General features: G+C 43.3%; 1 protein-coding gene across 1 annotated transcript; it reads right to left on the bottom strand.

The window, feature by feature from the left end:
* Positions 1 to 4,643: 4,643 nt before the first annotated feature.
* Positions 4,644 to 5,585, bottom strand: LOC142750654 (olfactory receptor 5G26-like). Its single transcript, XM_075859645.1, has one exon. The coding sequence runs from the start codon at positions 5,583 to 5,585 to the stop codon at positions 4,644 to 4,646; it is 942 nt and encodes a 313-aa protein (XP_075715760.1).
* Positions 5,586 to 20,791: the final 15,206 nt, after the last annotated feature.

Below are 20,791 nucleotides of genomic sequence, written 5' to 3' on the forward strand. Positions count from 1 at the left end.
CTACGCGTTTCTATACTTATCATCAGGGGTCTGTCAGTCTGGCCAGGATGCCAGCGATATATCTTCAGCAGCAGATATTCTACTGCACAACACGGAAGCATGCACGCATAGATGTCAGCGGCATGCTTCACTCTGGGACTCTGAGTCACTATGAACTGAATACTCCGCCCCCTGACTCCGGCAGCATACATCAAACAGCCAATCACACTGGCCCAGCACATCCATGATGCTAAACCATGTGACTCCCGGCTGTCAGCTGACATACCCGGAAGTAACAATGTAAACAACACAGAGCATGCGGACTCAATGGGAGGCTGTAGAAGTATCTATTTACTACACAAAGCCTCATGCTATTCAAGGATGGAGTATAACACTATAAGGTAGGATATATGTTGCGGATCAGCTCAGGGCCGCAATTGGACTACCACGATAGGAGCACCTACCCTGAAAATACATAATATATGGATAGAAGAATGACGTAATTGTAAACCTCACTTAAAACATTTGACTGAGACATTTCACAGAGACAAACAAGTCTATTTCACCTCTCTCATCTCCACACTATCTAATAATCCAAAACGCCTCTTTGATACTTTTCACTCCCTCCTTAGTCCTAAAGTGCAGACGCCAATCACAGATCTCAGTGCTGAAGACCTGGCCACTTATTTTAACCCGTTAGTGACCTGCCCATCGTGTTTCTACGTCGGTCACTAACGGGCCTTATTCCGATGCCATAGACTTTTTACGTCGCGGCATCGGAATAAGTAAACAGAGCAGGGAACTGTCATATCTCCCTGCTCTCAGCTGCTAGAGGCAGCTGAGGGCTGGGAGCGTCCCTGCTCTGCCGTGTGAGATGGATATTAGTATCGATCTCACATTTTTAACCCCTCAGATGCGGTGCTCAATAGCGAGCACCGCATCTGAGTGGTTTTGGAGATAGGGAGGCAGCTCCCTCTCTCCCCCACCGACACCCGGCGATACGATCGCCGAGTGTCTGTGTCTCTAATGGCAGCCGGGGGTCTAATAAAGGCCCCCAGGCTGCCTAGAGTGAATGTCTGCTAGATCATGCCGCAGGCATGACCTAGCAGATGCCTGTCCGTGTTAAACGGCCAGGCAGTAATACACTGCAATACAAAAGTATTGCAGTGTATTATAAATGCGATCACAGAATCGCATATTATAGTCCCCTAGTGGGACTAGTAAAAAAGTGAATTTTTTTTTAAATAAAGTTAATTAAAAAAAAAATGTGAAAAAAAATGAAAACCCCACCTTTTCCCCTTACAAAATGCTTTACTATTAAAAAAAACTAAATAAAGTTAAAAAGTTACACATATTTGGTATCGCCGCGTCCGTAACGACCCCGACTATAAATCTATTACATTATTTAACCCGCACTGTGAACGCCGTAAAAAAAATAATAAAAAACTAAAATTTAATATTTAAATTTAAAATTTAATAAAAAGTGATCAAAAAGTCGCATCTACTCCAAAATGGTACCAATAAAAACTACAAGTCGCCCCGCAAAAAAAAAGCCCTCATACAACCGCATCGGCAAAAAAATAAAAACGTTACGGCTCTTCAAATATGGAGGCACAAAAACAAATAATTTTGAAAAAAAAGCGTTTTTACTGTGTAAAAGTAGTAAAACATACAAAAACTATACAAATTTGGTATCGTTGCAATCGTAACAACCCGCTGAATAAAGTTATTGTGTTATTTATACCACACGGTAAACGGCGTAGATTTAGGACGCAAAAAAGAGTGGCGAAATGTCAGATTTTTTTCTATTCCCCCCCAAAAAAAAGTGAATAAAAGTTAATCAATAAATTATATGTACCTCAAAATGGTGCTATTAAAAAATACAACTTGTCCCGCAAAAAACAAGACCTTATACAGCTATGTCGACGCAAAAATAAGAAGGTTATAGCTCTTGGAATGCGACGATTGAAAAACGTGAAAAATAGCTTGGTCATTAAGGGGTTAAAGTTAAAATTGACAACATCCGGCATGATATTATCTCCCAGTCCCCTAATAACATCGATCCCCTTCCCTTCCGCACTCCCTCATCTTCACTTTCAGCATTTGACGTAATAACAGAAGTAGTCTCTAGGTTCCTCTCTTCTTCTCGTCCTACTACCTGCCCTAGTGATCCTGTCCCCTCACACCTTGTCCAGTCTCTCACCCGGGCTGTCACTATTTAACTGACTATAATATTTAACCTCTCCCTTTCTTCTGTAATCTCTCTCTCCTCTTTTAAACATGCCATTATAAACCCATTACTGAAAAAAACAACTCTTGACCCATCCAGTGCTGCTAATTACCGACCAGTCTCTAATCTGCCCTTCATCTCCAAACTCCTGGAACGCTTGGTCTACTCTCGCCTTATTCGCTATAACTCTGCTAACTCCATTCTAGACCCCTTACAATCTGGTTTGTACAGTCTCTACACTCCACGGAGACTGTCCTTACTAAAGTCTCAAACAATCTCTTTGCAGCTAAATCTAATGGCAAATACTCTCTCCTGTTCCTTCTGGATCTCTCTGTAGCCTGTACACTGGAGACCACCAAATCCTTCTTAACATTCTCCACTCTATTGGCCTAAAAAATAAGTCTCTCTCTTGGTTTTCCTCCTACCTATCTGACCGCTCGTTCAGTGTGTCATTTGCTGGTTCTACTTCTTCTCCTCTTCCCCTTGCTATCGGGGGTACCTCAGGGATCAGTCCTATGTCCGCTCCTCTTTTCTCTCTACACAGAACCTATTGGACAAACCATCAGCAGATTTGGCTTCCAGTACCATCTGTACGCTGATGACACCTAATTATATAACTCTTCCCGTGACATCACCCCTGCTCTAACACAAAACACCAGTGATTGTTTGTCCGTTATCTCTAACATCATGTCCTCTCTCTATCAGAAACTGAATCTTTCTAAAACTGAGCTCCTTGTGTTCCCACCATCTACTAACCGACCTAAACCAGATGTCTCCATCTCAGTGTGTGGCACTACTACATCTCCCAGTGCGGCACGCCCGATGTCTTGGGGATATTTTTGACTCAGATCTTTCCTTTACTTCATACATTCAATCACTCTCTCGCTCCTGTCACTTTCATTGTCGCCTGATTCTCTCGTCTTGATTACTGTAACTCATTACTGATCGTCTTCCGCTCACTAAACTCTCCCCTCTCCAATTTAACCTTAATTCAGGGGCCAGGCTCATCTTTCTGACCAACCGTTACACCAACGCCTCTACCCTGTGCCAGTCACTGCACTGGCTGCCCATACTCTCCAGAATTAAATTCAAACATATTACTCTCACCCACAAAGCTCTCCACAGTGCTGCACCTCCTTACATCTCCTCCCTCATCTCTGTCCACCAACCTACTTGGGCTCTACGTTCTGCCAATGACCTTAGATTAACATCCACCTTAATCCGAACCTCCCACTCCCGTCTCCAAGATTTCTTGCATGCTGCACCGTCCTCTGGAATGCGCTACCCCAGACAATCAGATTAGTTCCCAATATCCACAGTTTTAAACATGCCCTGAAAACACATCTTTTTAGACAGGCCTATAACATTCCCTAATCTGATCATTTTCCCTGGCATTCAGCAGTATCCCCCACAATCCTTGCACCCTAATGCACTTCATGTCTATCATACACAGATACTGGTTGGTGACCGGCTCATGCAGCTTAATTTTTAATACCCCATGTGTATAAAAAATGGCTGGACTATTGTACTTAACAAGCATTTTTAAAAGTTATCTCTCCCTTATTTCCTCTTAGATTGTAAGCTCTTTCGCGCAGGGTCCTCACTCCTCTTGTTTGAATTGTAAATTAGTTTTGTCACTATGAGATGTCTGATATTATCTGTAAAATGTACCCCCTGAGTTGTAAAGTGCTGCAGAATATGTTGACGATATATAAATAAAGATTATTATTCATATTATTATTATTATTATTAGATAGCTAGATGATAGATAGACAGACAGACAGACAGACAGATGATAGATAGATAGATAGATAGATAGATAGATAGATAGATAGATAGATAGATAGATAGATAGATAGATAGATAGATAGATAGATAGATAGATAGATAGATACGGATGTAGCCATCTTTAACTTGACTCTGATAACTTACTTCAGTGTGATATCACACAACAAGCCATTGAAAAGTCATTGAAAAAGTAAAGATAAAGGATCTTGCCACTGTGTATTTAATGCATTAAAAGTCAAGATAAAGATGGCTACATCTGTATGTGGCCATGTAGCTTTTTGAGGCCTTATTATTTGGAGGACGAGACATGCTTGAAAGTATAATAGCTCTCAGGATATCACTCGGGTTGTATATTCACAATCTACTCAGCTTTCCATAATGTTCCTGAATAAAAATATTAGAAAAGGCTAAAGATTTTTATTAGTTTCCTATTATAGAAATATGTATTTCATTTATACCCAACCTTTGATTGTGATAAGAAAATCCACATATCTGGTTATATATATGTATATATATATATATATATATATATATATGTGAATATAAGTAACAGGTGTCAATATCATGCTACGTCCTACAAGTATAATATATTCTTAGCTGATATACCGATGCCTGATGAATTCCGGTGCTTCCTACATAGATAACTTCAAGGAAAGTTGTAACAAATGTGTTTCCGTATTGTTTCTCGTACGGCTTTCCTAATGTCTTTGTTTCTCAAACTGTATATAATGGGATTTATAAAAGGGGTACACACAGTATATATCAGTGATAGGACTTTACTGATGGTCATTGTTTCTCCTTTTGTTGGGAAAATATAAACACAGAAGATAGTCCAGTAAAATATGGAGACCACAGTGAGGTGGGAGCTACAGGTGGAGAAGGCTTTGTGTCTACCGGTACTGGACGGGATTCTTAAGATGGCAGAAACAATGTTGACATAAGATGTAATGATTATTATACTTGGGATGATAGCCACAGGAAAACTTAGTAAATACATCTCCAATTGAACAATAAATGTATCGGAACATGAAATAGCCAATAAAGGAACAAGGTCACAGAAAAAATGGTCAATGATATTTGGTCCACAAAATTGTAACATCGATATTGATATGTTGTCGGACAACGTAATGGTAAAACCCACTAACCAACAGAGGGCGACCAATTTCACGCAACATGCCGGTGTCATTATAGAGGCATAACGAAGGGGATTACAGATGGCCACATATCTGTCATAAGACATCACAGCCAGAAGAAGACATTCAGATGCTTCACATACGCAGAAAATATAGAACTGAAAGATACAACCAGTAAAACTAATGGTCCCCCCATTAATCAGTAGAAGGTGGAGCAAGTTGGGGACAATGTCTGTGGTCAACAGGATGTCACTGATGGACAGTTGTGAGATGAAGAAGTACATTGGAGTGTGGAGGTTCTTGCTGATGGACACCAGGATGATGATCAGGAGGTTCCCACATATTGTCCCACAGTAAATCATAATAAAAAGACAGAACAGGACAATTCTTGGATGTTGACTGCCTTGAAATCCTAAGAGGAAAAACTCGGTGACCGCCGTCAGATTATTCTGCATTAAGGACAAAATAGGGTAAGACAAAAGAGACAATATAGACATCAAAGTATTACGTATAAACCAGACGTAAAGAAAGAATGATGCCTAATACCACAAGACAGGAACATCACAATCTCTTGAAGGATGCGCTAATATCTTCTAATGACTCTTCTATATAGTTGTGTACTATTATTTCTACTACGCAGAAGAGAAACATTTCTTCTATTCTATTGTTCTTTTAGTTGTTTTTGTTCCAAACTTATAAAAAAAATCAAGAACAAAAAACATTGAAGTACAAAAATTAATAAATGAAACCAAAAAGTTGTCTATGATGGACCTCCTAGAACCTGCTATGGTTGAGCCTCATTATTATGTTAGATCCTGGACCCACTAGAGTGTCCTAATGTTCTCCTATGGGTCAGCCCGGCCCTAGTAACCTGTCCTCCATATAAGCACACTTCTGTATTGCATATGAGCCATGGCAAAATATAAAACCGGGGGCGTTATAAAGTTCTACTTCTATCTTCACAATTTTCCATTCTTTCCAGAAAAAGAGCCAGAAGATCAGCCTCATATATGAGTATTTCCAGGCAAGATGTCTCACGTTCCTTGTAGTGGAGAGGACTACCCTGGGATGTACTCTCCCCTAGACAACTTATTTGCAGTTACTGCATCAGCATTCATTCCACTTCTTTTCTCCATCTATTCCCAATTATGTGTTTCTGCCTCTCGGCTGTCTTCTCCCTTCTACTTTTCGCGATATTAATGTAATATCTGTTCCTGCTATTCTTGAGACCTTTACTGCTATGTCTGCTATATTAACCCCTTAAGGACTGCCGATATGCCTTTTCACGGAGGTCATTAAGGTGCTTTATACTAGGCCACCGTCTTCTCACGGTGGCCTAATCAATGCCCTGCACAGGTCTCCCATGCAGGCTGGAGCCGGAGATCGGCTATCGGATGACAGCCGGGCTCCTGCTCCAATGGTAGCGATCGAAGTTTACTTAGATCACAGCCATTTAACCCCTCAAATGCTGTGGTCATTAGAGACTGCTGCATTTGAGTTGTTTACAGAGGGAGGGAGCTCCCTCTGTCACCCATCAGCGGCCCGCAAATGCAATTGCAGGCACATCCGATGGGGTGCCATGGCAGCCAGGGGCCTAACAAAGGCCCCCAGGTCTGCCCTGGCTATATATCTATTAGGACGCGCCAGAGTTTTCCACTGACAGGCACTATTGGTCTGGTATAAGAAGTATACCAAAGCATTATATCTGCGATCTAAAGATCGCATAGTGAAGTCTCCTATTGAGACTGAAAAAATAATTAATGTGAAATTAAAATTAATAACAAGGTACACATTAAAAAAAATAAAATCATTTTTTTGCCCCAAAAATGGTTTTATTTACTAAAATTGTGAAAATAAAATAAAAACTACACATATATGGTATCCCGTAATTGTAATGACCCAAGAAATAAAGTTAGCATATCATTTAAACAGCAAGGTGAACGCAATAAAAAAACAACGACAAAACTGCTATTTTTTCCCATCCCCCCCAAAAAAATAATAATAGTAGGTTACTCAATAAGTCCCATGTATCCCAAAATCGTAGCAATGAGGTCCCATGAAAAACAAGCCCTCATATGGCGACATTGACGGAAAAATAAAAAAGTTATGCTCTTGGAAAGCGGCGATGTAAAATAAAATTATTTTAGTTTAAAAGTGTTTTTTATTCTGCAAAAGTAGTAAAATACAAAAAAATTATACGTATTTTGTATTGGGTAATCGTACCGACCCATAGAATAAAGTTAGCATGTTATTTACAGTACGCCACAGTAAATGGCGTAAATGTAAAATGTATAGAACGATGACTAAATTGCTGGGTTTTTTTATATCCCCCCCCCACCCCCAAAAAAAAAAGAGGTTAATAAAAGTTGATAAAAAAATTATATATACCCGAAAATGGTGCCATTGAAAAATACAACTCATCCCTCAAAAAAACAAGTCCTTATACAGCCATGTCCACGTGAAAAGAAAAAAGTTATAGCTCTTTGAATGTGACGATGGAAGAACTAAAAAAAATGCTTGGTCATTAGGGCCCAGAATACAGGGGAAGGGGTCAATTTTACATTTGTATTGATTGTGATTGTGTTTAGTAACATTTGGAAGTTTTACCTCAGCTCTCTGTTTTGCATCACTCTGACCCCATATGACGTGAGTGTTGAGCTTTGACCTTCGTTTGTAATTTTTTTATGATTTAACTCTATGTTATACTCCCTATATAAGGTGTCCCCTTTTTTTTCATCATATTCTTGGACTGATGAAGACGTTGGTTCAAAGTCGAAACACGTAGCCTTAATAAATTCATGACTTTTGGATTCAATACTTCTTCCTGATTTCATTTTCTCATACTACATCAGCAGCGTCTCTCCATAGGTGCAATTTTTTTTATCCTAACCTTGCATTACCTTGCATGAGACACCCATACATTGCACAGGTAGAGTGTCCCCACTGCGGCAGTACGTGGCAAGGCTTTTACAGGGTCATCCTCACTGTGCAATGTACGGGTGTCTCATACATTACACAGAAAGTAAGAGGGAGTATGTATGTAATTTAAAAAAAAATAAAACTAAAGCCTGGAAAACCACTTTAAGTCACCTTGTAGGAGATATCTTTCAGGAGATTGACAGTCATCATGACTCATCGTTACTCTGTATTGTGCCAAGCATTGTCTGCCATTACTTGTGCTAGGTGTTTCCTTCTCCTAGATGATGGTCTTCTTCCTCCCGATAAACATGAGTTTGTCTTTGATTATTGTTTTCTTGGAAAATTATCTAAATGCCGTCCAAAATGTGAAGTTTGTACAAGATGATGTGTGGTGGACGGACGTACGATCATTTCTTGAACCAGTAACTGACTTCTAGTATTTATCCTCAAAATTATCTCTGGGTGATTGTAAAATGAATCCATTGAGAATGTTGTGACGTGTTCTCCTGAGACTTCAGTCCATTAAGGAATATAATACAATGATTGGTTTCACTGAGAATTAATAATTTCATTATATCATATCAGAGCAGACAGTATTTTGTGTCAGCCAAAACAGTGACACTTGCTAAACTTTCAAACACAAGCCAAAATATATCTCTTCAAACAAACGTATAAACTAATTTACTCTTACCAAAAACATATTCTTTATAGAGTGTAAGCTCCTGTGGTCAGGACACTTACTCCTCCGCACCTCTTGTGTCTCCTCTTATTCCCTATAGATTGTGTCATGGTCTGTAGGTATGTGGACCCACTAGGCCACACCGCCGGAGGTAGCTGGCCAATCAACAGAGAACCCAATTAATACAAAGTCCAGCACAAGGGTACCTGAATAGTCCGGACCGTGGCAGAGGCTCTAGCACGGATGGGGCTGAAGGTAACAGGTTGCGCTAGACTTGGCAGATAACAGCAGGTGCATCTGGTTGCGCCAGACGTGGCGGACTGCAGTAGATGCAGCAGGACACAACTCTAACACTATACAGGCTCAGGAACAAGGCACGGGATACAGGATACAGGTAGCAGAGTACGGGAACACTGGGAACAGGATAACACTGAGGGACCATTTGCAAAGACTAACATGTGAACTACTAACAATGCTCAGGGAGGGAGTAAAGGGGCTGGGCCCCTTAAATACTCCAGAGTGATTGGGGCTAATTAAAATATAAATTATGTGCGCACGCTGGCCCCTTAAGGCCAGGCACGAGCGTGCGAGCGCAACCTACAGGACAGTGCCGAGCGGAGTGGAAGTGAGTGCTGGCGTCTCCTATGAAGGAGATGCTGGCCAGCAGTCACAGATCTACGGCCACGTCCGCCGAGGGGTAAGTAGGAATGACGGTCCGCGGCCATGGATACTACAGTATCCCCCCTCTTACGCCCCCTCTTCTTTGTACCAGAGCAAGAGAGAAATTTCTTAATGAGGGTAGGAGCATTAAGGTTCTCTTCTGGCTCCCAGGCTCTCTCCTCAAGACCAAACCCTCTCCAGTCCACCAAATAGAAAGTCTTTCCTCTTACCCTCTTGCTGTCCAGGATGTCCTTCACCTCAAACACATCAGATGAACCGCTGGGAGTAACTGCGGGACTGGGAGTCTACTGTAGCAGTTCACGACCACTGGTATCAGGAGGGATACATGAAAGGAGTTGGGGATTCTGAGGGTAGGAGGCAGCCGAAGCTTATGGGAGACAGGGTTTATCTGTTGTAGTATCTCAAAGGATCCGAGGAACCTGGGAGCAAACTTGTACGAAGGCAACTTTAAACAAATATTCCGTGAGGACAGCCAGACTTTGGTACCTGGAATATACTGAGGTGGCTCTCTTCTTTTTATATCTGCTTTACGCTACATGCGTTCGACTGCTAGCAGAATAGAGGACTGATGCCAGATTTGCAGAAAGTCCCTAAATGCAGAGTCAGCAGCGGGTATCTGAGATGTAGTCGACACAAGAAAAGGGATTCTAGAATGTTGACGTTACACAATGTGGAATGGTGTGGAAGTGGTGGACTCACTTGTGTGGTTGTTGTATAAGAACTCGCCCCATGGAAGATCCTGTACCCAGTCATCATGCTGCATGGAGATGAAGTGGAGGAGATAATTCTCCATTATCTGGTTAATCCTCTCTACTTGACCATTGGACTGGGGGTGATAAGCTTAGGAAAAATCCAATTTCCCATCCAGTAGTCTAAAGAGGGCTTTCCATAAATTTGAAGTGAACTGAACCCCCCGATCAGACACAATGTGAAGGTGCAAGCCATGCAAGCGGAAGATGTGCTGGATACATACATCTTCCACTCATCACCTTGACGGATTCGGATCAAATTGTAAGCCCCACTTTAGTCTAGTTTTGAAAAAACACTGACTCCTCATATATGGTCAAACAGTTCGGACATTAGTGTCAATGGGTATTTGTTCTTGACCGTGATCTGGTTGAGACCATGGTAGTCAATGCAGGGTCGAAGAGATACGTCTTTCTTTTTAACGAAGAAGAACCCGGCCCCGGCCGGGGTGGAAGACTTTTGTATGAAACCCCTCTCCAGATTCTCCTGGATATAAGCCGAGATGGATTGAGTCTCTGGCAAGGAGAGAGGATATACCCGTTGACAGGGAAGAGAAGCATTTGGAACCAGTTCAATCAGACTGTCGTAAGACTGGTATGGAGGAAGCATCTCAGCCTCCTTTTTGCAAATTGAGAAAAATGCTTAGACAATCCCGCTAATGACTGAGGCAGAGACGGCTGGACAGGTTGGATCTGTAACAGGCAGCGGTGGGAGCATTTGAGGCCCCGTTGGAGAACTCCAATCCAGGATAGGAGAATGCAGCCGGAGCCAAGGCAGGCCCAGTAGAACCGGATTGATGGCTTTAGGCAACACTAGGAAGGTAATCAGTTTAGTATGAAGGACTCCAACTTAGAGATTCAGTGGATTGGCTTCAGACACGATTGGATCGGGCAGAGGAAGACCATTCACCGAGGCAACAACCAAAGACGTCTCTAGAGGAACAGTGGGCAACTGGTGATGGTCCACTTGGTATTACTGGATGAAGTTTGCCGTGGATCCTGAGGCCAGATAGGCAGAAACCCGCTGCGTCTTCTCGCCGGACACTATGGTCACAGGAGTGGTCAGTTTGGAGGAGAATATTTAATTTAGTGCCGTTCTGCCTAGGGTTGTCTCTCCAACCAATTCTAGGCACCGTGGCCTCTTTGGCTTCTGGGGACACAAACACACAACATGGCCTCTGAGACCGCAATACAGACAAAATCCTGAAGTGTGTCTGCGTTATTTCTCCTGGGTAGACAATTTGGCCAGGTCCACCTGCATAGGCTCCTCTGGTGGGATGACTGAAGAGGACAGTAGGGATTGCTGGAAAGTAGAAGCCAGCCTAGAAAATCCTCTCTCCCGGTGTACCTCTTGGGAACACTCCCTGATCCTCATGGCAACCCAGGTGGCTAATAGAATGAGATCGTCCAGGGTAGGTGGTAGATCGTGAGCGGCAAGCTTGTCTTTAACCACTTCCGGACTGCCCATAGACTATAAACGTCCTGGCGCTCCGCAATTAACTCTGCAGGGCCGTTCCAGAAGAGTTAGCTAGTTTGACGCTCCCCGACAGCCTTTAGCTCCGTGATACTGCTGTCTCTAGACAGCTGTATCATGGAACTTTAACCAGAGGCCACTTAGCGTGGCCTCCGGTCATGTGATCATTGTGAAAACCTGTCACAACGATCCCATTGCTCTGAACGGCAGCTCTTACACGCCGAATGTGAGGAGCTCCGTGATGCAGCTGTCTAGAGACAGCTGATATCACAGAGCTTTCACCCGGAGACCACTCAGTGTGGTCTCCGGTCATGTGATCACATTGCTCCTCCCAGCAGCGCTTGTGCACCGACGGTAAGGGTCTCAGCTATATGAATGCTGTGACAGCTTGTCACAGCGATCACATGCGTGCCGATGGTAAGGAGCTCCATGATACAGCTGTCTAGACAGCTGTATCACTAAGCTTCAGAGTGGTCTCTGTTCAGGTGATCGCTGTGACAGCCTGTCACAGTGATCACCAGTTGAATCTTCTCCCTCTCTGGCAGACTGCCAGAGAGGAGAAGAATAATGTAATGTAAAAAAAAAACACACACACACTTTTTTTTTCAATAAAATTTTCTCTATAAATAAATTTGTCTATCTGCTACACGGCGACTTTGGACACACACGATACAGGTCAACCAGCCAAAGATCGCTATGTCCCGTAGCCTACATTGCATGTAATAAAAGTCAATGTGGTTGTGTCGCAGCGAGCAACTTGCCACGACATGAAAGTTGCAAGAAATCCAAACTGTAGTGTCGCAGTTACTTGCAGGTCGCAACGCGACCACATTGACTTTCATTATTTGCGATATAGGCTATGGGACATCCCGATATTTGGTCAAACAACCTGTACACAGAGTATTTTGCAGGCAGATTTTGACTTGCCTGCACTTTTTTGCCTTGTTTTTCGCCTGAGGCCATTGAGGAGCGTGGGCTTAGAATGCTTTTTCTGCCTCCCAGCTACCCGGGGAAAAAACAACAATTTCGGCTGTATATTGGTGTTGATTTCGACGCGGTTTCTATGTCAAAATCATCACCAAAAAACTATTTGTGAATTGGGCCTTAGGGTGACGTTAGATGTGGAGGATTCACTGCAAATTTTACCCGCGGATTTGCGCAGGCAAAGTCTGCAACGGATTACAGTACAAGGCAAGTAGATGAGATTTTACAAAACTCATCTGCATGCTGCAGACATTTTACCCGGCAGATATTCAAATCTTTGATATGTCAATAAATTAATACCTTGGGGTCTGCTTTCCATAAAATAATCACTTTTGGGGTGTCAAAGGGGTTTTCGAGTCCACAAAAATTGATGGCCTATCCTCAGGATAAGGCCCCATTCACACGACAGAGTTTCCTGGCCGTGTGATGGCCGTTCAAAAAACGTCTGTCACATGGCCGCAGTAGGAACAATAGACTCTAAATGGGGCTATTCAAACAACCAATTTTTTTTATGGCCCGGTGAACCGGGCTGTCAAAAAATGGGATATGCCCTATTTTCGGCCGTTCTCCCAACCCTCATAAAGTTCCAAGTGACGACCGTGTCTTCCATCGCTAACTCTCTCTCCTCCTCACAGTGGGAAGTGCATGTGAGGAGGAGGGTATTATGTTGCTCCCTGTAGGAGCAGAATCCCAAATCCCCGGGCCCCAGCTTCGGCAACACTGTGGCCGGGGATTGGGGATTCCGCTCCATTAGAAGTCCCTGACTTCACTGTCCATATATGGATACAGTGACGTCAAGGACTTCTGAAGTGGAATCACCAGCGCTGTGGCCGGGGATTATGCTCCAGGAGAAGTCCCTGCCTTCACTGTCCATATATGGACACAGTGACGTCAGGGACTTCTGAAGCAGAATCCCCACCGCTGTGGCTGGGGATTCCGATTCAGGAGAATTTCCTCACTTCACTGTCCATATTCAGTAAAGGAAATAAGTATTTTATCCCTTGCTGATTTTGTAAGTTTGCCCACTGTCAAAGTCATGAACAGTCTAGAATTTTTAGGCTAGGTTAATTTTACCAGTGAGAGATAGATTATATTAAAAAAAAACTGAAAATCACATAGTCAAAATTATATATATTTATTTGCATTGTGCAAAGAGAAATAAGTATTTGATCCCCTACCAACCATTAAGGGTATGTGCACACACACTAATTACGTCCGTAATTGATGGACGTATTTCGGCCGCAAGTCCCGGACCGAACACAGTGCAGGGAGCCGGGCTCCTAGCATCATACTTATGTACGATGCTAGGAGTCCCTGCCTCGCTGCAGGACAACTGTCCCGTACTGTAAACATGATTACAGTACGGGACAGTTGTCCTGCAGCGAGGCAGGGACTCCTAGCATCGTACATAACTATGATGCTAGGAGCCCGGCTCCCTGCACTGAGTTCGGTCCGGTACTTGCGGCCGAAATACGTCCGTCAATTACGGACGTAAGTAGTGTGTGTGCACATACCCTAAGAGTTCAGCCTCCTCCAGACCAGTTACACGCTCCAAATCAACTTGGTGCCTGCATTAAAGACAGCTGTCTTAAATGGTCACCTGTATAAAAGACTCCTGTCCACAGACTCAATTAATCAGTCTGACTCTAACCTCTACAACATGGGCAAGACCAAAGAGCTTTCTAAGGATGTCAGGGACAAGATCATAGACCTGCACAAGGCTGGAATGGGCTACAAAACCATAAGTAAGACGCTGGGTGAGAAGGAGACAACTGTTGGTGCAATAGTAAGAAAATGGAAGACATACAAAATGACTGTCAATCGACATCGATCTGGGGCTCCACGCAAAATCTCACCTCGTGGGGTTTCCTTGATCCTGAGGAAGGTGAGAGCTCAGCTGAAAACTACACGGGGGGAACTTGTTAATGATCTCAAGGCAGCTGGGACCACAGTCACCAAGAAAACCATTGATAACACATTACGCCGTAATGGATTAAAATCCTGCAGTGCCCGCAAGGTCCCCCTGCTCAAGAAGGCACATGTACAGGCCTGTCTGAAGTTTTCAAATTAACATCTGGATGATTCTGAGAGTGATTGGGAGAAGGTGCTGTGGTCAGAAGAGACTAAAATTGAGCTCTTTGGCATTAACTCAACTCGTGGTGTTTGGAGGAAGAGAAATGCTGCCTATTACCCAAAGAACACCATCCCCATTGTCAAGCATGGAGGTGGAAACATTATGTTTTGGGGGTGTTTCTCTGCTAAGGGCACAGGACTACTTCACCGCATCAATGGGAGAATTGATGGAGCCATGTACCGTCAAATCCTGAGTGACAACCTCCTTCCCTCCACCAGGACATTAAAAATGGCTCGTGGCTGGGTCTTCCAGCACGACAATGACCCAAAACATACAGCCAAGGCAACAAAGGAGTGGCTCAAAAAGAAGCACATTAAGGTCATGGAGTGGCCTAGCCAGTCTCCAGACCTTAATCCAATCGAAAACTTATGGAGGGAGCTGAAGATCCGAGTTGCCAAGCGACAGCCTCGAAATCTTAATGATTTACAGATGATCTGCAAAGAGGAGTGGGCCAAAATTCCATCTAACATGTGTGCAAACCTCATCATCAACTACAAAAAACGTCTGACTGCTGTGCTTGCCAACAAGGGTTTTGCCACCAAGTATTAAGTCTTGTTTGCCAAAGGGATCAAATACTTATTTCTCTGTGCACAATGCAAATAAATATATATAATTTTGACTATGTGATTTTCTTTTTTTTTTTTTTTTAATATAATCTATTTCTCACTGGTAAAATTAACCTAGCCTAAAACTTCTAGACTGTTCATGTCTTTGACAGTGGGCAAACTTACAAAATCAGCAAGGGATCAAATACTTATTTCCTCCACTGTATGGACAGTGAAGTGAGGGACTTCTCCTGGAGCCGTCACCTACAGGAAGGTAGGGGGGCATCTATGGGGGGTGACTATGTACAAGGGGGCTGTGTAGCACTACCTACAGGGGGCTGTGTGGCATTACCTACAGGTGGGCTGTGTGGCATTACCTGCAGGCGGCAGTGTGGCATGACCTACAGGGGGCTGTGTCACACTACCTACAGCGGGGTTGTGGCAGTATCTACAGAGGGCAGTGTGTGGCATTGTCTACAGAGGGAAGTGTGTGGCAATGTGGCATTACCTACAGGGGGGCTGTGTGGCATTACCTACAGGGGGCAGTGTGGACTTACCTACATGGGACAGTGTGGCATTACCTACAGGGGCAGTGTGGCATGACCTACAGGGGGCTGTGTGGCACTAGCTACAGCGGAGTTATGGCAGTATCTACAGAGGGCAGTGTGTGGCATTGTCTACAGAGGGAAGTGTGTGGCAATAAATTTACAGATGAAATTCATCCAATTTTAAAACGGACGGGGATAAAAATGGATGAAAAACGGGTCAAAATTGGCCGTTGAAAACGGAAACACGGCCCGAAACAGATGCAAAACGGACGGGAAAAGCTGACGTTTTATCGGCCGACACTCGGACCCTGTCGTGTGAATAGAGCCTTATCCATCAATATCTGATTGGTTGTGGCCCGTCTCCCCGCAGCCCCGCCGATCAGCTGTTTTAAAGGGGCCGCGATGCTCGTACCATCATCGCTTCCCCTTCATTTCCGTTACTGCTCACACTGTGAATCGCAGACACACTTGTAGCGGAGGTTAACAGTATTACAATATATACTTGAATGGGAGAAGGCTGTAAACAAGTGTGTCCGCAATTCACAGTGTGAACAGTAAAGGAAATTAAGTGGAAACAGCGCTCGTATAAGCACTTGGGCCCCTTCAAAACAGCCAATCGACGGGGGTGCCGGGTGTTGGTCCCTGACCGATCAGATATTGATTGGCTGTCCTGAGGATAGGCCATCAGTTTTTGTGGACTGGAAATGCCTCAACATCTGTAATGGTCGTATGGTGTCAGCGAACCATCTTTGGAAATGTTTTCTCTAAAAGACAGTTTGCACACCATGCTTTGTAAGCGCCATCTTGTGCCCAGCGTGTAAGAAATGCACACATATGTCGTATAGTTGAAGTCGGTAGAAGTTGCCAAATATGTATTCAGGTGTTTACCCAGTGGCTCCACCAGATGTAAAAAACAATCACCTAAAATCACACATTCACATTTTTTTCAACTTTATTTTCCATTTTTCCGTCCATATTTTTAAAAACAGTTAATTATATCTATTATTTTTTTACACAATATGGAAGCCCAATATGTTCTGAAAAAAACCAAGACCCAAATACATGTAGGTTGGAAAAATAATAGAACAACAATTATCTTTTAAATTGGCACATGGCTAAAACTTGAAAATGGGCCTGGTCAGGAAAGGGGGTAAAGCTCCTGGTCAGAAAGTGGTTAATCTCAGAAGACAGTCCCTGCCAGAATGTACCTCGTTGTTCCAGGTTACTTCTGCAGCCAGGGTACGAAACTGAATGGTATACTCGCTCACGGAGATGTCTCCCTGGTGTAGGGTCAGCAGGGATGCAGCAGCAGAAGAAACTCTCCCAGGTTTTTCAAATATAGAACGGAAAGTCCGTAAAAAATACTGCAAGTCGCGAGTCCCTGGTCCATATTGTTCCCAAAGGGGATTCGCCCATGCCAGGGCTTTGCTAGTAAGGAGAGAGATTATGAAGGTGATCATTGCGTCATCAGAGGAGAAGGCCTTGGCATGTAGTTTGAAGTGGATCTGGCACTGGATCAGAAATCCCCTGCAGGACCTCGTGTTTCCGTCATAGCAAGGAGGTAGCGGAAGGGAGCATCGGGGCTTGGCACTGGTACTGACAGGAGGAGTAGCAGGAGGAACAGCAGGAATAGGTTCGGTGACAACTGTGGCTTGTACTTCCATCCAATGTGCAATGGTGTTCACCGCCAGGAGGAGTTGGTCTTGTCGTGACTAAAGGTCTTGCATGTCTGCCTGCATGGCTTGTGTCATCGTCAAGGTCTTGGGTTGACCAGCGGCTTCCATGGCCTGAGCGTACTGTCACGGTCTGTGGGTATGTGGACCCACTAGGCCGCACCGCCATAGCGGGAAGGCAGTGGGCCAAACAACAGAGCACCCAATCAATACAAAGTGCAGCTCAAGGGTACCTGAATAGTCAGGACCGTGGCAGAGGCTCTAGCATGGATGGGGCAGGAGGTGGCAGGTTGCACCAGATGTGGCAGATTACAGCAGGTGCAGCAGATTGCGCCAGACATAGCAGACGATAATAGTTGCGGCAGGTTGTGCCAGACGTGGCGGACGGCAGTAGGTGCAGCAGGACATGACTCTAACACTATACAGGCTCAGGAACAAGGCACAGCACGGGATACAGGAAGCAGGGCACGGAAATACTGGGAACAGGATAACACTGAGGGACCATTTGCAAAGTCCAACATGGGAAATACTAACAACGCTCAGGCAGGGAGTGATTGGAGCTAATTAAAATATAATTCAAGTGCGCGCTGGCCCTTTAAGGCCAGGTACGAGCATGCGTGCGCACCCTATGGAACTGTGCCGAATGGAGCGGAAGTGAGTGCTGGGGTCTCCTAAGAAGGAGATGCCAGCCAGCAATCACAGATCCATGGCCACGGCTGCCAAGGTGTGAGCAGGAACGGCGGTTCATGGCCATGGACGCTACAGATTGTTAGCTCCTATGGTCAGGAATTTTACTACTCTTCCATCTCTTGTATCTCCTCTTATAGATTGTAAGCTACTATGGTCAGGAATCTTACTCCCCTCACCTCTTGTATCTCCTCTTATTCCTTATAGATTGTAAGCTCCTATTGTCAGGATTCTTATTCCTCCCCAACCTCTTGTATCTCCGCTTATTCCGTATAGATTGTATTGTAGTTATTGTTTTGTTATACAGTGTGTGGATGAAAAACTGCACAAGATGTCAAAATAAATAGCAAATACAGTGTTCAAATACGGTGTATACAGTGGTTAAATAATGAGTGTATATAACTTCCAGATAAACATCACATATAACAGTAATATAGAGTAGACAATATGTGGAGATATAAACTACGCATTGTCTATCTAAATTGTGTACACCACATTAAATATTTATTTATCTTGATAAATTGTTATACACAGCATTCAGATAAACAGTATAGACAACAGAAAGATGATTATTCTATACAGCATCCAGATAAATAGTGACCTACAGAATCCAGATAAGTAATGTTTTACAGTGTCTGGATATATAGTGTATATAATAGTGCTACCACTAGTGTAAAACAACCTCCAGATAAATAGCGTTTTACAGTGTCTGGATATATAGTGTATATAACAGTGCTACCACTAGTGTAATACATCCTCCAGATAAATAGTGTCCTTCATGCTCCAGATAAATAGTGTCCTATATCCTCCAGATAAATAGTGTCCTTCATGCTCCAGATAAATAGTGTCCTATATCCTCCAGATAAATAGTGTCCTTCATGCTCCAGATAAATAGTGACCTATATCCTCCAGATAAATAGTGTCCTTCATGCTCCAGATAAATAGTGACCTATATCCTCCAGATAAATAGTGTCCTTCATGCTCCAGATAAATAGTGACCTATATCCTCCAGATAAATAGTGTTTTACAGTGTCTGGATATCTGGTGCATATAACAGTGACACCACTAGTGTAATACATCCTCCAGATAAATAGTTTCCTACATCCTCCAGATAAATAGTGTCCTACATCCTCCTGATAAATAGTGTCCTATATCCTCCAGATAAATAGTGCCCTACATCTTCCAGATAAATAGTGTTTTGCAGTGTCTGGATTTATAGTGCATATAACAGTGACACCACTAGTGTAATACAGCATCCAGTTAAATAGTTTCCTGCATCCTCCAGATAAATAGTGTTCTAAATCCTCAAGATAAATAGTGTCCTGCAAAATCCAGATAAATAGTGTTTTACAGTGTCTGGATATATAGTGTAATACAGCATCCAGATAAATAGTGTCCTACAGATTCCAGATAAGTAGTGTCTTACATCCTCCAGATAAATATTGTCATACAGCCTCCAGATAAATAGTGTTTTACAGTGTCTGAATATATAGTGTAATACAGCATCCAGATAAATAGTGTCCTACAGACTCCAGATAAGTAGTGTCTTACATCCTCCAGATAAATATTGTCATACAGCCTCCAGATAAATAGTGTCCTCCATCCTCCAGATAAATAGTGTCCTACATCTTCCTGATAAATAGTGTCATACAGCCTCCAGATAAATAGTGTTCTTTATCCTCCAGATAAATAGGGTCCTCCATCCTCCAGATAAATAGTGTCTTACATCCTGCAGATAAATAGTGTCCTACATCTTCCTGATAAATAGTGTCCTAAATGCTACAGATAAATAGTGTCCTACATCCTCCAGATAAATAGTGTCCTACATGCTCCAGATAAATAGTGTTTTACAGTGTCTGGATATATAGTGTAATACAGCATCCAGATACATAGTGTCTTACATCCTCCTGATAAATAGTGTCCTACATCCTCCAGATAAATAGTGTCCTACATCCTCCAGATAAATAGTGTCCTACATGCTCCAGATAAATAGTGTTTTACAGTGTCTGGATATATAGTGTATATAACAGTTACACCACTAGTTGAGGTCAGGGATCTCAGTGGCCAGTCAAGTACCTCCACATTAAACTTACCCAACCATGTCGTTACTTTATAGACCTTGTGAACTGGGGCAGAGTCATGCTGGAACAGAAAAGAGTTGTCCAGGCAATGTTGGAAGAACAACTGTCCAAAATGTCTTGTGTGCTTAATGCATTAAGATTTCCCTTCACTGGAACTGAGGAACCTGAGACAGATGCTGAAAATAACCCCATAGCATTATCCCTCCTCCACCAAACTTTATAGTTGGCACAACGCAGTCAGGCAGTTAATGGTCTCCTGGTATTCCCCAAACCCAGACTCATCCATCAGACCACCAGATAGAGAAGCGTCACTCCACAGAACATGTTTCTGCAGCTCCAGAGTCCAATGGCGGTGGTTTTATACCACTCCAACCGGCGCTTGGCATTGTGCTTGGTGATGTAAGGCTGGCATGCAGCTGCTCGGCCCCCATGATATGAAGCTCCCAGGGAACAGTTTTTGTGGGGATGTTAATACCCCAGGAGGTCTGTACTCTGCAGTTATTGAGTCAG

This window comes from Rhinoderma darwinii, chromosome 3, assembly GCF_050947455.1.
Source record: "Rhinoderma darwinii isolate aRhiDar2 chromosome 3, aRhiDar2.hap1, whole genome shotgun sequence".
Taxonomy (NCBI): domain Eukaryota; kingdom Metazoa; phylum Chordata; class Amphibia; order Anura; family Rhinodermatidae; genus Rhinoderma; species Rhinoderma darwinii.

What these genes read in the sequence shown, in the direction of transcription:
- LOC142750654 (XM_075859645.1), bottom strand. Translation starts at nt 5,585, where the DNA reads ATGCAGAATAATCTGACGGCGGTCACCGAGTTTTTCCTCTTAGGATTT.